This window comes from Pan paniscus, chromosome 2, assembly GCF_029289425.2.
Source record: "Pan paniscus chromosome 2, NHGRI_mPanPan1-v2.0_pri, whole genome shotgun sequence".
Classification (NCBI taxonomy): Eukaryota; Metazoa; Chordata; class Mammalia; order Primates; family Hominidae; genus Pan; species Pan paniscus.
Genome location: NC_085926.1, coordinates 21,628,167 through 21,647,648, shown reverse-complemented (window position 1 = coordinate 21,647,648; position 19,482 = coordinate 21,628,167). Strand labels below are relative to the sequence as shown.

General features: G+C 37.0%; 1 protein-coding gene across 3 annotated transcripts in view; it reads left to right on the top strand.

The window, feature by feature from the left end:
- The window catches only part of ZNF385D (zinc finger protein 385D), a 963,336-nt gene that overhangs the window by 694,757 nt on the left and 249,097 nt on the right, over positions 1-19,482 (top strand). For all 3 annotated transcript variants that reach the window (XM_008951641.4, XM_003826172.5, XM_034955966.3), the window contains one exon: positions 15,707-15,849. In XM_008951641.4, the coding sequence (XP_008949889.2) occupies positions 15,707-15,849 (143 nt within the window). The remainder of the gene's footprint in view (positions 1-15,706; positions 15,850-19,482) is intronic.

Below are 19,482 nucleotides of genomic sequence, written 5' to 3'. Positions count from 1 at the left end.
GACTGCCATAAACAGTTGTTATCAAGATTTCCCCAGTGCCAATATGCCATCTAAAATTTTGGCTGGAGTAGTTGGTGAAAGCATAGCAAATAAACAAGAAAGCCACTTATAAAATTGAATGGCCATGATTCTAGTCCATGTGATTAGTAGAACATATTACCTTTTGATAAAAAAGCATCAGTCATCATATCCGATATTATTAGTTAAACATCACATGTGGCTCCTGGCTAAAAGAAGTGGGTTGCAAACTCTGAAAATACGCAGGAAAGAACAAATTGTGGTCTACCAATGTCTTTTTATTACTATGTGATAATATTAGAAAATTGCACTTGTTTTTAGTTGATGGTTAGGAAAGATAATTTTATTTTATTAAATAAGAGAAAATGATGATTCCAAAAGAGAAGCTGGCAAGAACAAGAACTTAAAAAAAGCGTTTTGCTTATTCTCTCACTATTGCTTTACCTTGCTTTAAAGGGCTTAATATCACATTTACTTTTATTGAAATTTACCCAGTGTATTCAAGAGAGTGAGTAACCAATAAATATTGAATGAATGTTTGTGAGAAAGAATGAGTGAGCCAAGAAGTAAATCTGAGAGGAATGAAAGATGAGGGCAGCCAAGAGAGAAGAGGTGACAGAACAGGTAACGAACTGAGGACAAGCTGAAAAGGGAGGAAGTGAATTAGTGTGACTCTATTTTTCCACTGACCATAAATAATATTAAATATTTACGTCCCAGATTCCAAGTCAGCTATCATATTTTGAGTACTTACCATGTATTAGGCACTGAGCGAGTCTCTCTCATACAATATTTTGTCAGATAATGCCACACTCTTGGTTGATCACTTTCCAGTTTAAAAGACATATACTTCTATGGGTTACCATGAGATCATTTAAGAGTGGGTATTTCCATATAGGATGACTTGGGGGTATTTTTAGTGCTACTCACAGGCTGCCTCACTAACAGTTCTATCGAGGTCAATCAAGTAAGTCGCTTGGATATAATTATTTCTCCAAATTGCTATTTTCCCTCCCTGCTAGTCTCCCTCCCTCCAAACCTCCTTCCTTCCATCCCTTCCTTTTTGTTCTTTCTCTCTCTTTTCAATATTGTTTCCTATGCCTACCATCTCACAATGAGCACATTGAAAACAGGTACCTAATAGTATTAATGACATTAAGTATAGTTTGCCATTTTCATTTCTTCTCTCTGGATTAGCTTTCAAAGCAACAATGTCTTATTTATTCATTCACTGAAAAGTACTTGGGTGCCTATAATTTTCAAAACTCTTTCTTAGACACCATAGAAAAAAATTAAGATGACCCAGCCATGAATACTCCCCTTCAAAAGCTTAACTCAGAATCAAATTACTAGCAAACAAAATGTAAGTATCATAAGAGATATACCAATTAATGATTTAAGCAATAATGCTAATAAAATAAAAATTTAATAAAATATATTCCATTATTTCATATCATTTTGATAAAAAATGAGTAAAAAAGACATTAAGAATAGTTACTATAGTTTAGTATTTACTCTATTATTTCTCCCTGTAAGCCTTACAGAAATCCTGGAATTTAGCTGTTATTCTTATTTTATAGAAGGAGAACCGAAATAGCTGTTAATTTCCTTTGGACATGAAAACACTGGAATTTGGATGCAGGTTTCTGATGACAAAGCCTGTCCTCTTAAGCACTTAGAATATTCTGTAGAAGTTTGCAAAAGGGAAAATTGACTATCATGCTAAGTGGATGGGGTTGGGGGGTGGGTGGCAGGGCCTTTCAGCTGAACCTTGAAGGGCAGAGAGCAGTTGAAGAACAACATAAATTTACAAAATTTTTAAAAAGTAGTTTTCTTATCTTCGCTTATAAGGAGGACATTAAATTGTATAAATAGGCAAGAAAAGGTCATAATGACACTGATAACTTGGGAAGCAAATATTTAGCACTTGGAAAGCATAATGACTTTTGAAAACTATATGCAGTACAGATCAGAATCATTCAGGAAAATGCAGGGCCAATTTCAGAAGCCGTGCTTCTTACAGAATTTCTCTCCCCTCTCAGCAGGCATTCCTGCTCAAAGCAATTTGACTCATTCTGTTTGTTCTTCCTTTGGGATTAATGTCCTTTCAAAAGCACAAAATAATCTTTACAATTTAAGTCAAACAGGCCCATGAATTTGAAGGGACTAACTCCAATTCCTGAGGCTGTGATCAGAGCCCCTTCTCCAGTTTCCTTTTAGGGTTATTTGTTGTGTTTTCTACAAAATGTTTGGGTTTACAGTGATTAGGTCACTTCACGAACTTCTACTGTCTAAGACATATCAATAAAGAAGAATAGCTGTGAGGGAGTTGTATATTCTCAAGGCATTCAGTCACATTGGAATCATGAGGGAATCTCAAGTAGATTTACCAGGTCAACACTGGCTGTTGCAGAATGTCCAGGAATGAAAGTCTCCCATTTACTGAGTTACAAATGTAGGTCTCCAGTTATCTTCATAACCTGGGCAAGCTTTGACAGACAAATCAGATGCCTTTCTTAGTCTTCTCACTGGATTCTAACCAAAAGATGATTGGACACTTTGCCAGAGGTATAAGGAAACTGTCAGCATTAATCTATTGTCTGTCTTCCAAAACTTACAGAGAGGTTTGGATGCCCTAATGTTGAGGGTTTGTGTCGGGGATAGCAAACTGTGATTAACTGGATTAGATACTGGTATGTTGTGTTAAGGAGGATTCTGAGGCCAACTGGAAATATAATTGATGAATAATATATGCCCTGAGTACTAGAAGGGGAGTGGTATAATGGATTCTTATACTTGGCTTATGGGGACAATACAGATAATATGATTTTTAAAGAGAACGAGCATTAAAATCAATCAATCTATGTACGCATAGGTTGAATTAGCTGCTACAGAGTACTTAATTTCATAGATTCCCCAGTTTCCACAACTAAAAAACTAAATTATTAAGGACTAACAGAATTGCTATGAAAATTAACAGCCTATGTATATATAAACTACTCAAAATTTAGAGTGGTTATTATTATTATTTTACTGGTTATTATTATTTGAAATTGGGACTGCTTTAAATAATTCAGTCTATATGATCCCCCACACACTAGCAGAATACAATTTCATTACCAGAATATTTTACTCAAATTGTTAAATTAAATTTCTCTCTTAGAAATTTATTTAGGCCTGTGCTTTTCTAGACTCCCAAATTCTAAGGAATAGTAAGAACATGAGCTTCTAGTGAATCTGCAGCCAAAGAAAAATCAGATGCAATTTCTGTGGCATTCTGCATTAGTCAGTTAATTCTGGCTCAGCCTGAGTTGAGCAAAATGGATGGTAATTAGTTGTACAAGTCAAGATGTATATGTGCCTCATGCCAAGCTCCAGATTTGTATATTTAGGCTGCAATTCACAAGAGGGTGAGAACATGATGATGTCAACCAGAAAAACCTGTGTTTTCTCATTAACCTTGGCCTCTGATCTTGGACTTCTGGTCAGTGCTGGGATTCTCAGGGCCCAGGGACCCTCCCAAAAGCTGCCTCAGATTTAGCCTTTAATGCTCATTATCTCCACTGACATGGCCCCCAGCAATGACAAGTCCCACTGATTATTTGCGTCCCTTTCATGTTAGTTTAGCTTTAATCCTTGTGTTTAACTGCACTATTTTACGATGTCTTTCCTTTTATCATAATATAGATGTCCCTTTCCTTATGTGTTGCATTGGTGATAGCTCCTTAACCCTGATATGAGGACTTTCTTCTACCTGGGGCTATAAGCAGTTTCTCTTTTTTTCTGGATTTGTAAATCCTATATCTGCTGCCTTCTGGCCATTTGAATGTGAAAATGCAGGTCCTTTCCTTGGAGGACATTTCTGCTCCTATCAGTTGTTCTTTCAATTTGGTGGAAATCAGGACTTGGTAGATATTTGAAAAGGAGAGAGGTATAATACAATAAAAAAAAAATACATATGGGCTTTGAAATCATCCCTATCTGGTTTCTAATTCTACCTAGCTCTACCATTTAGCGAGTGGTTTATCTTGAGTAAGATGATCTTGCTAAACCTCCTTTTCTTCACCTGTAAAATGAAAATAAGGATATCTTCATTGTTTATACAAATCATGTATGTAAAGTTATCTAGCAAAGAACCTAGACCATAATATAGGCTCAAAGGGACAGGACTCCTTATAAAAATAAAATATGGTTGTGTGGATCTTCTTGCTTACAATCATTTAATAGGCATTTTATTTCTCTTTCATTTAAAGTAAATCCTTTTTGGGATTCCACAATTACTACAATTCCATTAGGAACTGATTTTACATCTTCTCCAAAGACTAAATGTTTCAGAATTAAAAGAAAATATAAAGTAAGGTTTGTTTTAAGCACAACCTGCCAGAAGAAACAATCACATTGAGGCCGAGACTAAACAGAGCTCAAGTCAGCTCCGCAGGGAATGTTCTTAAGGAAATTGAAATCAGAGTATCTTTTTGGTATTATAGAGTTTGTAAGAATGTTCACCAAAGCAGTGGAATCCAAGAACTCACAGTTCCTAAATCTTGGAAGCTAATGGGTACTGCAAATGCTAGAGATGTGCTAAATATAGGCCCTTAAAACAGTGACAGTGTGGTATTCACTGTTCTTAATAAATTTTATTTAATTTGATGTTGGTGACAGTGACATGCCAACAACAGTTAGATTTCCTAGGAATTTTGTGCCGTGGTCTTTATGAAATAACATTAGATTAAAATGTGGAAAAAAATCACAACGGAACATTGAGTGAAAACATTCACAATCAAGTGAATGTTCTTAGAGCTATCATCATTTATTAGAATTAGTTACGTTGAATGCAAACTTAGTTTCTATTTTGTTCTTCTAAACTATGCAGGCAAAATAAAAGGGACAATTGAATAAATAATGAGTTGATACAAAAAGAATACAAATCTAATACCTATGGAAAAACACATGGTTATCTGGTAGACTCAACATATGGATAATCTACAATATACTGGATTATAAACATTATAAACTTGTGGAGGCAAGATGCTTATGAAATTGCTTCTTGAATAATCCTTTGCCTTACAAATGATCGCCTCTTAGTATATACTGATTTGACTTGCTCTGGCAAAGTTTAATTGAAACTAGCTTTTTGTTTATACATTTTTTCTCTACCACCTTTCATCAAAAAAGGGCAATCTCTGAATAAAATGTAGATATAAGAACTTACACTCTGGAAGCAGAATGTTTGTTGACAAATCCTGGCTCTACCACTTACTAACTGCATGAACTTGAGCAATTGTTTTAACCTTACTACTGCTCCATTTCTTTATTCACTAGACTATTAAAAGATCAAAGGAGCTATCCTACAGAGGACCCAGTACAGTACCCAGTGTATGGAAGAAGAAATAATATTGCTTTTATGCCACGGGAATCAAGGGGAGTTGTTTATGAGATAGCATAAATTTACACCTAAAAATGAAATCCATGTTTAAGAAAGATAGAGGAAAAGATGTTAATAAAATAAAAAGCCTAGGACTTAGTGTGTTTGGGCCATTTATTTTTCTGAAGAAAACAATAATGGGAGCTTAATTGCACTAAAAATCTTTGATAAAATGTTTCTCACCTTTTAGCAGTACACTCCAATAAACTCTGATAGTTTAATCCGCTTTTCTTTTCTAGTTCTTCAAAGAAGCTGCTGGTTTGTAAATGTACACCATTGTTAATTTGGACACAATAAAAAAATGGGTACAATATCTCAGCAGGCTGTGATGATTCAGCTTCATGTATTCATTTGTTTGCTCACTCATTTTTCCATCCATCCATCCGTGCATCCATCCATCCATCCATCCATCCATCCATCTATCCATTTCTAAAACAATACACAAGTCACTTAATAGATACCACGAACCTCCTAATATATAGAAGTCAAGAATGAATGGAACAGATATTCTTCTTAACAAACAGCTTCCTCATATAGGGAGACAGATACAAAGTCAAGTAAGTCTAGTAATGTTGGCTAGAAGGAAGCCTGTGCAGGCCAGAGCAGGGCACCAGGGAGTGATCTTTCTACAGAGATGTCCAGGAAATACTGAATAGAGTAACTCGTGTTTGAGCTGCATCCTGCACCAGGAATAGATGATTGGTTTTCTTAGTCATACTTTGATGGAGGTTTCAAGAGCAAGTTGGGTGCAATGTAACTTAGATAACACAAATTACATTGCTTACTATGCTTTCAGGGGTTATAATTTACATTTTATGATTCACATTTTGGGGTCTAAATTGCTAGTTGAAATGTGACATTCCAAAAGTGAGTTTTATTAGATATTCTGGATTGAATCAGTTCCTTTCTATGCCTATCAGGCTTATTTACCCATATGTATAGTGTCCCACTCTACTTTTCCTTCCCAGTCAAAGTGGAGAAAATAATTGTCTCCATTGGTCTCCATTATGATACCCTCACTCATTCCTCACCCTCCTCAAAAGTGGCTTCTCTGTAATGCGACCCACATAAATGACTGCACTTAAATGGCTCGTAAAGGTCACCAAAAATCTCCATGACATTAAATCTATCAGACATTACCATCTTACTTGATCCTTCTGCAGCCTGAGACAATGTTGACCATTCTTTCCTTTTCTAAACAGTCTCTCCCTTTTGCCCAGCCCCACTGGCACAGAGAAGTTCGTGCAGGCAAGTCTCAATTAAGAGGTACAGATCATGAGTAAACAAGACCATGTAACAAGATTTTAGCATTATTTTTTCTTTTTAAAGAGTGAGATGACCAAAGCCTAGATATCATGGGTAAAATTTCCCTGAGAGACAGATGTAGTAAGGCAGGTTTAACTGCATACACTAGCTTAGTTTAAACACTTGACCATTAATGAGACTACATTTTGACACAACTTGTTGGCAGAAATGAAAACTTTGTGATTGTACTTCCAAGGGTTATCAGATACTAATAAACACTCATTTGCCCTATGACTGGCTCCTTTATGCATGCTTGGTTCAAAAACGTGATATCATTTTTATCTAAAGTACACATTATTCATTAGTGTTTACTTAATCATTAACTTTTTAAAAATTTAGTTTGTTCTTTGAGTATTATCATCATTGCTCACACATGAAGATTCGTAGACTGCCATGGTCATCTCTAGAAATGGACGATGATTTCTTTCTGGCATGGTCCCAACGGTGTCTGGCTTCTGACAGTGACACATTCAGCTCTGAGAAAACTCTTCTCCTCAATCTGAAAAGTCAAAGGACCCAGGAGAAAGCAAGAGTTTCTCTCCCATTAGCAATTCGTTTTGAAACAGACTGTATCAAGCATCTTATCTGTAAATTATTTGCTGCTTGAGAACATTGTTTGGCACTGGGGCTGTAATGTCCAATAGCACCTTCTGTGAGAATGGAAGTGTTTTATATGTGCAGTGTACAATACAGAAGCCTCTAGCCCCATGTGGCTATCAAACGTTTGAAATGCGGCTAGTGTGACTGAGAACTGAATTTTGTTTTATTTTACTAATTTTAATTCATTCAAATTTAAAATAGTCACATGTGACTGTCAATGGCCACCGTATTAGACATCCCAGCATGATACCTCTTTTATTAGTTATGATTGATGGTGTGAAATTAAATTTTAAGAAATTCCTCTGGAGGGAAATTTTGTGATTTTATATTCTATATCACTAGCGGTAAACTTGAGAGGAATATTCCAGGCAAAATCTTTTGATTTCCTATAAAGCAGGCACCTGTCCTGAATTATTCACTGTCTACCTGACAAAGGGGCTGCAGTACAGAGGGATATTTGGGGTTAAATATTTAAAACTCCTTGCCTGATACTCCTAACATAATTTTTCTCTAGTATGTTTCAGGCACCAGAAATTGTCATCAAAGTTAGTTACATAAGTGAGAGATCCCGTTTTTCTTCTAGTGGAGACCTTGATTCAGGATATTGGCAACTGGATAATTATCAGTGTTTTGATTTTGGTCGTGGCATTTAATGACAGTGACAGATAAAATACTATTAGTGCTCCTTTCCTAGCTTCCTTCCAAGTGTGTTGAGGTGACTTACTGGAATATTTAAATATCACAACTGAAAATGAATAAATAATTTGGACAAGGGGAAACCCAGATCACTTCCATGTGATTTCCTTCACGGGAAAAGATCGAATCACTGACCATTGACATGGGCAAATGTTTTTGAATCAGTATTTCCAGAATGGAGCTCCAATTGCCCTGACTCATACTCCCATTCTCACCTCATTCCTCTCTGTGGTCATAAGCAGGATGTATGAGACAGCAGTCACCATCCTGTGTGGATTAGGGCTGACAACTTGCCCTTTGGGATCAGACCTTGAGTTTCAACATTTGAGTTGACCTGCTAAGGCCAGTTCACTTTAGGTCAATGAGGAGCTTTATAGTAAGTGCTGGATCAACTTTCTGAAACCTAGTCAGTGAATCAACAATCCAAAACAGAGGAGAGGGGCGGGGAGAAAAAAAGAAAAAAAAAAAAAAAAGAAACAACGAAAGAAAAATGGTTACCAAATCATACTAAATTCAAATATTATGTCAAAATATGTTTTTAGTTATATCATTCTGTTGACAGAGATGGGAACTGGATGGAGTTTGGATGACTGAGGTTTAAGGAAATATGGGTAAACATACAATTTTCCTAGACAAAGAGTAAAAAATCCCAACAGGAAAATTGCTCATTGTTATCCCCAACCAACAACCTTGAATATTTGAGAGGCAGACATGCAAGGGAATGTGACAAACACATATTTATTTATCCGATTTGGTCAGCAGATGTTAAAGAATGTAAATTTGAGGGGTTTTGAAACATATTTGATATGATATTCATATCTTTCTGGATTCTTCTTCAAATATAAGGCAGTGCCAGCATGTTCCCATGCTGGGGATAAAAATCAGCGATAAATACTGAATATTCTTTCACAAGGAATGTGACCCTTCCTTCCTTCCTTCCACCTTCCTTTCATAAAAACCTCTCATAAGATAGCTGGCTTTAACAAATTATGTCTGGGAACTAATTTGACAAAATGATTCTGTAAGGTGTATTTTTTAAATTGTTGTTTTGTTTTGTTTTTATCATATTGTTGTTTTAGTTCAAAAGCTATTTGTATCAGTGCATTAAAAATCATTAGAGTTGTTCGGTTTCTTTCTGGTAAGATATTTTGCTTCCTAGAAGCTTGGCTTTTGATTTTATACATTGGATATTATAAGAGATACCTGGCAGAATTGTGCGTTTTAAAGGAATTAAGAGGATAGAAGGCTAATCCATGCCAATTAATGAATAGATATATTAAATTATCTATATTCTTTAGCTTTACTCCCACCCTGGCTGGCCAATTCCATTAACTACAGCACTCCATGGCCAATGTTTTGGCCGAATCAAGTTTTGCTTTTTTAACTGAAGAATGATGATATTCTTAAATTTGGAAAGGAGAGCTTTATTTTTCATAAACGTTTGCAGCCTGCAGGCTGGCCATTCTGACAGGCGGGGAAGCATAGCCTCCAACCAGAAGCCAGAAACAGACACTTTGAGGAAGGGACGAAGGGAACAGGAATTTATGCTGAAAGAGGTGGCCAAATACATGTGTAATAAGCTATAAAAGGAGCCATGAATATTTATGAAAGTAGAAGATGTACATGCACAACTGAGCTTTATGCCTCTCCATGGGACCTGTGTTCAAAAAATGGCGATGTTAGCACGATCCAAGGCTGAAGTCTGGAGCCCTCTGATGTCAAATAGGGTAGCAGAGGACACAAAAACCTTCACTGCGTATTCTCCCTAGACTGGCAAGAAGCACTCTGCCATCGGTGGTCTCTTACCCAGAAGGAATGCTGGTCCATTTTTTTTGTGGAAACTTAAAACGGAGCAGCATCAGTTGTTTGGTTGAAAGGGCTAGTTTCTGGTTAGCCCATAAGGAAGAAAGGCTAATGGCTGTTAGTGAGGGAGGGGGTATAAGTAGGCGTGTCTGATCTCCCATCCCTTCATGGCTGGGAACTCAGTTTTCAAGGTTTCTTTGGGTTCTCCTTGGCCAAAGGGGATTCGTTCAGTCAGTGGGGGGGGGGGGCTCAGGATTTCATTTTTATTTCTCAGTATTTATGCCGTTATTTATTTTCGACTTCTTATTAGTAGGATCAGATCTAAAGTTTTTATGCCTACTATCACACAGACCTCTGAATTCCTATAGTGAGTCCCTCTCTTGCCCCGTGGACATAGCAAATTCTAACTGAAATATTTGAAAATGGATTTGAATAATTCTCCATGTATGTAAAATTAGTTGCTTATTAAATAACTACTTAGGATCTAATATTATACAAAATGCTCTATATGATTTCCTGCTATATGTGAATGTTTGGAGGAGTTTAGTAATGTAATCATAGCTTATTATTGAAAAACACATAATTTCAACATAAGTATTTATGTCAATATAAATAAGTGCATATATATTTTAATATAAATAAGTATATATATTTCAATACAGATAAGTTGATGATGTAGGGAAAAGATACTAAAGATACTATAGAAATGATCCTATCAGGAAATTAGATGTTTCTGCTGTTTTCTATCAATATATATATATTTTAATGATGCACGAAATTCTCCATTGGCATGAATATTTAACAGTGGCAATCCCTGATCATTTTGAACTTCAGTTTTGACATCTGGGGAAACGAAAGATTAAGTAGTAGATTAAGGTTAAGATTAAGATGAAGTTGTCAGGCAGGATGTCTGTGACTGACGAATGCTGAATGGATTGAGTGCAGAAGTTCAAGGTTAAAAGCGTTGTATTATGGAAAGAAAACCACCGCACTCTCATGGAGTATTTCAATATATTAATTTACAAAGTAACCTCTTATTGTGATCATTCTTCTGAGGCAGTCAAGATAAGCGAAGAGAAAAAAATGAAGGTAGCTTTAAAATTATCTTGATTGACTGCTTTCAGAAGGCCTAAGTAGCTGCTTTGGAAGTTCTTCGGTTCATTAAAAAATATATTTCTCATGTGGTGAGCGCCAGTTGGCCAGGCACTGTGTTGGGGCACTTTATATATATTATCTAATACAGTAAATTTCCAATGACAACCACTGGTTTAGAGTTCCTATTTATCTGTGTGAATTATCAAAACAAACATGTCTAAATTTACATATTAATTTGCTTTTCAAAAATGCAAACTTCTGAAATGAATGTGTCTTACTTTCTCAGTCTCTATTAACAAATACTTAGGAATTAGTAACTCTGTTTTTGTTTTTTCATATTCACAAGTTAGTACTTTTGTGAATATACGGCCCTTTTAAATTGACCAAAACAATATTTATTATGTTTATTCTATAGTTCGCATTTGAAACTTAAATTCTAAACATATGCTAACAAAAACATCAAAAAAGGAGGGAGAAGAATTTTGTGAACATTAATGATCACTTAGTTTACATTAATTATTCAATACCTTATTCAGTATTGATTGCTATTCTGTACTAATAAATGCTTTTGTCATTTGTTGACTTTAATGTCACATAACAAATTTTGGTGTAGAGAGATAGTAACTTCTCTGAAATCAGACTAATTTGTTAAAACTGTGTGATAAAATAGCATAGGCTATGAAATATGTGGTACTAGACATAGAGTTTATATATTTTTCTGACCCTACTCCATGGAGGCTTTAAAAGACCTGCTTCAAATTAAGAATATGAATATTTCCAGAAATGTGACATTCCAATGAATAAAGTGACATTGTTGGTAAACATTAAGAACAAAACTTTCTCACCTATAGAAATGTCTACAAATCTATTATACATTTTCATGTTTATAGTTAACAAGATAATTTTATGATAAGTAAAATAATAAACATGTATTCATACCTTAGATGCAATAGTTTCTATTTAAATATGGGAAAATGAAATAGCTATTTTCTCAAAGAGAATATTTTAATTTGCTTTACAGATGAAACATATTATATTTGCCAGTTTTGATTTTGCAGTATTTGCAAATAGTATTCTTGTTGCTGAGCAAGTACAGATTGGTACAAGTAAAATATTTTAGGACTAATCCAGATTTCAAAAGCAGAAATGTTAGTCACAGATAATTTTTAAGAAGTAGCTTCGATTTCGTGCCTCAATATCAGTGCTATAGGTTTGGAGGCAAGCATCTATTTTAGAATAAAGCAATTTTACATTTTACTTAAACACCTGAATTGCTGTATCCTGGTGTCACAGATCAAGTTATTCTGAAAGTGAGCTCTGAGACTTTATTAGGGAGTGCTCATGGAAACATCATTTGTGAGACGTGAGGGATATAGGATTGGGAAGAGGAAGGAGCTGGACTGTGATGTAGTCACAGCAGAGGCCTCAGCCTACCCTAGATGCCATGAGGAACTTTGGAGGTAAAATAGAGCTTCAGAGTTTTCCTGCTTTGAGGCAAGGGGGCAAAGCCAGTAAACTCCTGCATGAATCAGTCATTGCTTGGGGCTATCAACTCCTCCACTTAAGGGTCACCTTAGGTGAGGCAGCTCCCTTTGGCCCAGGGCAATTTGTAGAGGCTCTCAGGCCAGGGACATCAGCCACCAGCACTCCAAGCAGCTGAAAGGAGTGCCTTGGTGCCGAAGGGGGCTCTGGGAATCAGAACCACAGCATCCCTACACCTGTATTTGCATAGCAGATAGTCTAAAAATATGTAGACACATGTCCTCTGCTTTCCTACAATCTTATACATTGCTCTCTTCCAACAGGTGAGAAGAGATGAGCTTAAATATTTTTTCGAACTTTCTAAGGTTTTTATGACTCTTCTTTGAAGGTTTTTTTTAACCCCTAGGAAGGAAACTCCAGTTGCAACATTGAGAGAGGACCTTGAACTGTTTATACAAGTATAAATGAAATAGATATCGTAAAAGAGAGAATGGGAAATTAAATTTACATGATAATTGAATGGACATATTTTTATTATTTATATCTCTCATTGTGCTAGATAAAAAATCAGCTTGAGCTATTCCTTAACTTCTTTGAATATCCTAAACCAGAGGAGGACTTAAAATAAACAATTGTAGAATATTTTCTTGCTAAATTGCATTCTTGTAATTATAAGCATGGTATTTTCTGCGGAAGCAAGATAAACAACTGCAGAGTTTATCAACATATTTCTTTTTCTCTACATGTTATGTTGTTAACCCTTACCTAATTTCTGAAATCTTAGAATCAAACCAGGTGAATGTATATGAATATCATTTGCAAAGAATGATGTGTGACACAAATGAAAGTAATTTAGGGCCGGGCATGGTGGCTCACACCTGTAATCCCAGCACTTTGGGAGGCCGAGGTGGGTGGATTGCTTGAGCTCAGAAGTTTGAGACCAGCCTAGGCAACATAGCAAAAACCCGTCTCTACTGAAAGTACAAAAACTAGGTGGGCATGGTGGCATGCGCCTGTAGTCCCAGCTACTTGGGAGGCTGAGGTGATAGGATCAGCTAAGCCCAGGAGGTTGAGGCTACAGTGCGCCATAATGGCACCACAGCACTCCAGCCTGGGAAATAGAGTGAGATCCTGTCTCAAAAGCAACAACAAAAATAAAAGTAATTTAAAATTACTTCTTAAATTTCACCACATCACTGATTTCAACCAAATCTTACTTTACTTCTGAGTTTTTGTTTTTGAAATAGAGTCTTGCTCTGTCGCCCAGGCTGAAGTACAGTGGTGCGATCTTGGCTTACTGCAACCTCTGCCTCCTGGGTTCAAGTGATTCTTCTGCCTCAGCCTCCCAAGTAGCTGGGATTACAGGTGTGCACCCCACATTTGGCTAATTTTTGTATTTTTAGTAGAGACGGAGTTTCGCCATGTTAGCCAGGCTGGTCTTGAACTCCTGACTTCAAGTGATCCATCCGCCTTGACCTTCCAAAGTGCTGGGATTACAGGCGCGAGCCACCACACCTGGCCTTACTTCTGAGTTTTTTTAAGATGTACCATCCAAAAATTTATTTTGGTTTTTAAAATTTTTATTAAAAGAGAAACTTTTAACAACACTAAACTCATGACAGGTCTATCACTAAAGTTTTATGGATGCCCTCTCTAAAAATGGTTACACACTCACACTCAATACACTACCAAGTGGACAATAAACTAAGTTTATAGTGTGCTCTGGTGAATGTAGACATTATATTTCGTTGTTATCTCTATTTGTTTTGACATCTGCCCTTTATTTACTGCCTTGTACTACTTTGAAAATTAGTTTACTGATTACAGACTTCAGTTATTGACTTTGCTATTGTTGGCCGTGCTATTATTATTTCAAGAAGGAAGGTAAGACAGTGGGGGAAAATACTGTTTTTCTTAATTTGGCTCCAGCTGATTTTATACCTGGGAGCAGGAGAGCTGATGGTTCTTGTGTATGGTTAATTAAATCCTGTGCTGATGGCTTCTGTTATAGGTACTAAGTCATCTACCTTGTTAGCAGATCCTCCGTGGCTCCATAGGGTTGGATTTATCATTGAGGAATCATTTTCAGAATGTTAATTTTGCGCTCAGGTAACTGATTGAGGGCAAGATGATGTTCTGTGTGCAGTTGGCCAGAGAGTTTGCTGTGAAATTTGCAAAGGCAATTTATACGAGGAGACTCACTCTACTTTGTTTTTAAAAACGAGATGGCAGGCAAGTAAGTGGCACAAGCATGTCTCCTAGAATTCTTTACTGTTAGAGAGAAAAAAATCCCACTGCATTTTACTTTCCTGATGCTTGTTGGATTCTCACGAGCAGGTTTTTACAGTCTGTTGCTTGCCTCTCAGATTAGAAGAATGCTGGCATATTTTAACAGTTTCCTAGGATTCAAACAGCCTTTAATTAACAGCAAATTGATGTTTTGGAATGTTACCAAAATATGGGAGACTGAACACTAAAGATGGGCTTCCATCCTTCCAGCTCCTGAGTGTGGCGGAGTCCTATAATGGGGCAAATGTATGTGCTCTCTTGCAAAAGGCTGGCTACTTACTGGCATGCAAAGGGGATGTCTTTGTTGGCATAATATTCCCACTGCCTGCTCAACAGTGGCCATCTAAATTCCACCTACTCATGACTGGGAGGGAGGCAGGGAGTTGTTGAATACTCAGAGCTGTAGGGGTGCTGAATAGTTCAGACATCGTCGTAGCACTGGTTTTGCTGGTTTTTAATCCTCCAGTTGCTAGAGCAGTAAGGTACAGCTGCCTGAGTTCGAGGTTAAATTTCTTTTATGTGCCAAGTTCATGTCATCTTGCTGCCAGAGTTTTGGATGTGGTAGCAAAGAGCAGTTCTGTAAAATAATCACTCAGACTTAATGCATATTGTGAGTGGTTTAGTTTTCAAAGAGGGATGGGTACATGATGGAGGGGTTTTCCCTTTGAATTCAGAGATCTTGGTTGCAGATTTGTGACTGACCCAATCTGGAGCTCTAGGCAGGAAAATAAAGACAGGTTGGGGCATTTGAAATGTTGATGTTACTTACATAACCAGATAGTTATAATCAAAGGAAAATGGAGCAGTTCAACTAGCTCCCTCTGCCTAATGGCAAATTTGCTCATTGGCCGGTTCCCAGTTGAGGTCAATAGAGTCCATGTCTTGTTTTTTCCAGTGACCCACAAAGCTGGCCTTTTTTGTCTCAAAAGCAACTTTGGTGTTTTTTTCCATGCGTGGTGTCCCTGATTGCTCCCTTTGCTCTGGTCTTCACAGGTGGTACATGCCAGAGTCCTGCTCTCCCGGCCCTTGTCCGTCCACCAGCCCCTCCTTTGCAACCATCGCTGGATATTAAACCATTTCTTCCCTTTCCTCTTGACACTGCAGCTGCAGTCAACCTCTTCCCCAATTTCAATGCGGTAAGTACCTGCCAAATTTGTCTTTGCCTGAGTGGAAGGTATTGGAAAACTAACTTAAAGGCCAGGGTTGGTTCGGCCACTGCCTCCATTTTGCTATATTGTTCATTGCATGGTTTGTCTAGAAGCCATAATGAAGTTAGTTGTTTGTTTGGTTAGGCAAAAACCCCAGAACCAGGCTCCTTCAAGGAAAATAAAAAGAGATTCGATCCGATTCGGTTGATCATGAGTTGATGTATCCCCTCTAGTGTCTTTTGGGCAACAGCAACAATTCTATAGCTTTGTAGGTATACATCCATATTGAAACAATGTATTTATTACAGAGAACATTAGAATTTCAGCAGGCATTTAAAAATTAAAAATGTGTTTCTTCTATCTAATTTCCAAATCTGTTACGTTTTTCTAACTTAATAAATAGGACCTTGACAATGACAGCAGTGATTATGTTTTAAGTATACAGCACTTTCTTCCCACCATTAACTTGAAACAACTCAGGGTTCTGGTAGCAAGAGTTTTAGTGTGTGTTATTGTTGCCCAAGTTAACTCTCATATTTCTTTGTTTCTTTGGGCTTTGTCATTAGCCTCTCAGCACAGGTTCAATTACTTTTTGCCTCTGTTTTCACTTTTAAGGTGTCTTTTTATAAGTCTGCAGATGCATCATTTTCACCATCGTGTGTTTCTTTTTCTGCAATCAGTAAGGGTATTCTTGGGATGAAAATTGAAATAAGGGTTGAAAAGGTTAGAAACGAGTAAGTGACTTTTTTTTTTTTTTTAAATATTATCTATTCAGCCTTCAGATAACAACAGTGGTTGTTAAAAGGCAAGTCTGAGCTTGTCAATGACAGGACATGTCAATGCAACCAAAGCAGAAAGGATTAACATGAGAGGTCACTAAATGTCCAGTGATCTAAATAACACAGCTTTCTTGTTGCAATATCTTGTCCCCATGATGGATTTAAATACACACACACACACACACACACACACACACACACACACACACACATATATATATATATTCGGCCTACAATTAAATAATTCTTCAGGAGATGGCAGTGGGTCTTATTTTCCTTAACAGTACTTTGTCACATGGACTTTGGACATGTCAATGAGTCAGTACAGCTATATGCTAGTCCTTGTTAAAAGACAAGGGAGAATCAAAAGGATCCCTTTGCTTTTTGTAGGGAGAGGAATTTTCCATACGAATCTTGTTTTGAAATTGATATTTCATAAATAAAGCAACATAAAGATCACCTTTACAAAACACAGGTTTCTAATCCTAGGTGTTTCATTAAGAGTAGAGGAAACCTTGCTCAGCATCAAATTCCCTTATTCCTAAATGACTACACTGAAATCCCCTGGGTTCCCTTTCCTTGATTTCTTGCCTGCTCTTCTGTTAAGTGGTTTCCTGGCACAGCCTTGTGTCCCAGACACCCAGGGGAATTACCCATCAAGGTGCTTTTTCTGGCCTCTGAGACCACTTGGCATCCCATCACTGCGGTCCCATGTCAGCTCAAGAGCATTTTAGGTAAAATTCCTGGAAGGCCATAAAAGGCTGGATTTAAAACTTTTGATTTGCCTCTTGGGAAATATTAATAACAAAGTGGTTAATTTGACTGACAATCAATATCATTTAACATAAAACAAAGATGAATGATGTGTTGAGCTACATGATCCTGAGCAAATCTCTTTACCTTCTTTGCTGCTATTTCCTCATCTTTAAAATAAAAGGTATGATAGTCTCTTTATTGGGAGGTTATACCATTCAGAGATTTGTGGGTTTTTTTCGTGGGCAAAGGCAGCGTTGTGTGTTGGTCAAGCTGAACTCTGTAGCTACACTAAGTTCAAAACTCAGAACTGCCTGTTACCATCGATAAGACCTTGGAAGGGTCACAAAACTCCCACGCGTCATCAAGTCTTCATCCGCATAATGGGACTAATAATATAATACGCCTCATAAGTCTGTGGTAAGGGTTGTGTGGGTTAATCGTTTAGAATGGGGCTTGGTATATAACAAGCACTATTTAAGTGATAAGCAGCATGCTCATAAGCAGCTTGTAAACCCTTCTGATTCTGAAAATGTGACAGTTCCTTGTCTGATTGCAAAAGTTTGACTTGATTCTTTTTCCTCCATCATGGATTTTAACTTGTGTTGATATTTATTCTACTTAAACTAAGAGGCCCTCTGTTGCTCCAACTGTTGCTTTTTCCTTGGTTATTCCCTTCCAGTGATGGTCAAGGTATAGCCAGCCAAGGATGAAGTCATTCCTTGCTTCCAACTGAAGTGAATTGTTGGAAAGCCCATCATCAGGTAGCTTTTGACTCAGAATTAGGGCACAGAGCATTTCCTTCAGTAACAGTCTGAGTTCTTGATTTTATAGCAGATACGAATCAAAACCCAAAAATTCGGTATGTATAAAACGTAATTTTTACTGCCATAAATTGACTTTATTTCTCATTCAAGAGAGCCCATTTCATCAGGCTGGAGGGAAATCCACTCTAATTTTGTTTCAGGGTATGCTAAGGTTTTGGACTCCAACAATTATCTAACAGGTTATAAGGCTTTGGTGGGAGACTTCCTCTGATCATCAAGTTATTTATCCACATAGGCATTCATGAGATGGTCAGCACCTGGCTAGCATGACCCTTTAGGCACCTGGCTCTCAGCTTTTTCTGTGCCACGCTTAGACACACAAACTTTGCAAGGCAGTCAGCAGTCCCTCCTACCTAGATCCACAATACAGCTATCCCTTCTTTGATGATAAGTGATGAACTCTGCCACCCAACAACTTTTACCCACATGACCTTTATAAAGCAAAGCCCATGATGATCAGAGACTCTCTGCCTGGTGATCAGAGACTATATTCTTCCCCTGAGGATATGAATATGCAGTCATCTCTCTATTTGGGATAGAGTTGGCAGAAACATAAAGGAAAAATTTTAAAATGTATACTTATAAAATGTATAAAAATGTAAGTGGATATCTCTTATTATTGTCTTCCACAAGAGCATAAACCATGAAGTTTGGGTGTGAATCAGCAAGAATAATGAAACGTCTATAAAAGTAAGCATAGTTAGGAGGGAAAGGAAAGATGTAAAATCAGAGCTGAGTTATAGGTATAAAATAAGACATTCAATGAGACTATCAGGATCCCTTAGTCTCCTCAAAGCCAACTTTTAAGGAGCCACAACAGAAGCTATTCCCTAGAAATGTATCCCTTGATGTTCTAGTAGCTTTCACACAAAAGATAGCTTTCCTTGAATTCCTCACGTATTTCCCAGCCTGCCCTTTAATCTCTTAAGACATTAGAGTTTCAGTGCTTAAAAATATTCTGATCCCAGTGATCCTCTTCTGAATTTATATTTCTTGAAAGAGAACAGTCATGGGAGTAGATAGATGATGTTTAGGAAGAAATATTAGAAAGGGGTTTGAGCTTAGTTCATTCAGTCAACTGCTAGTTATTCAGTAGCTGCTAGTTGTTCTGGCATCATTATGTGCCACAAACAGTGAAAACAGATTATGTTATGACCTCTGCCACGAAAACAATTCAGTTTGTAAAGGTGAAGTTGACAAATAAGGAAATTTTTGTTAATAAAGTGTGTTTATACAGAAAGATGTACAGCATAGAATGTTAG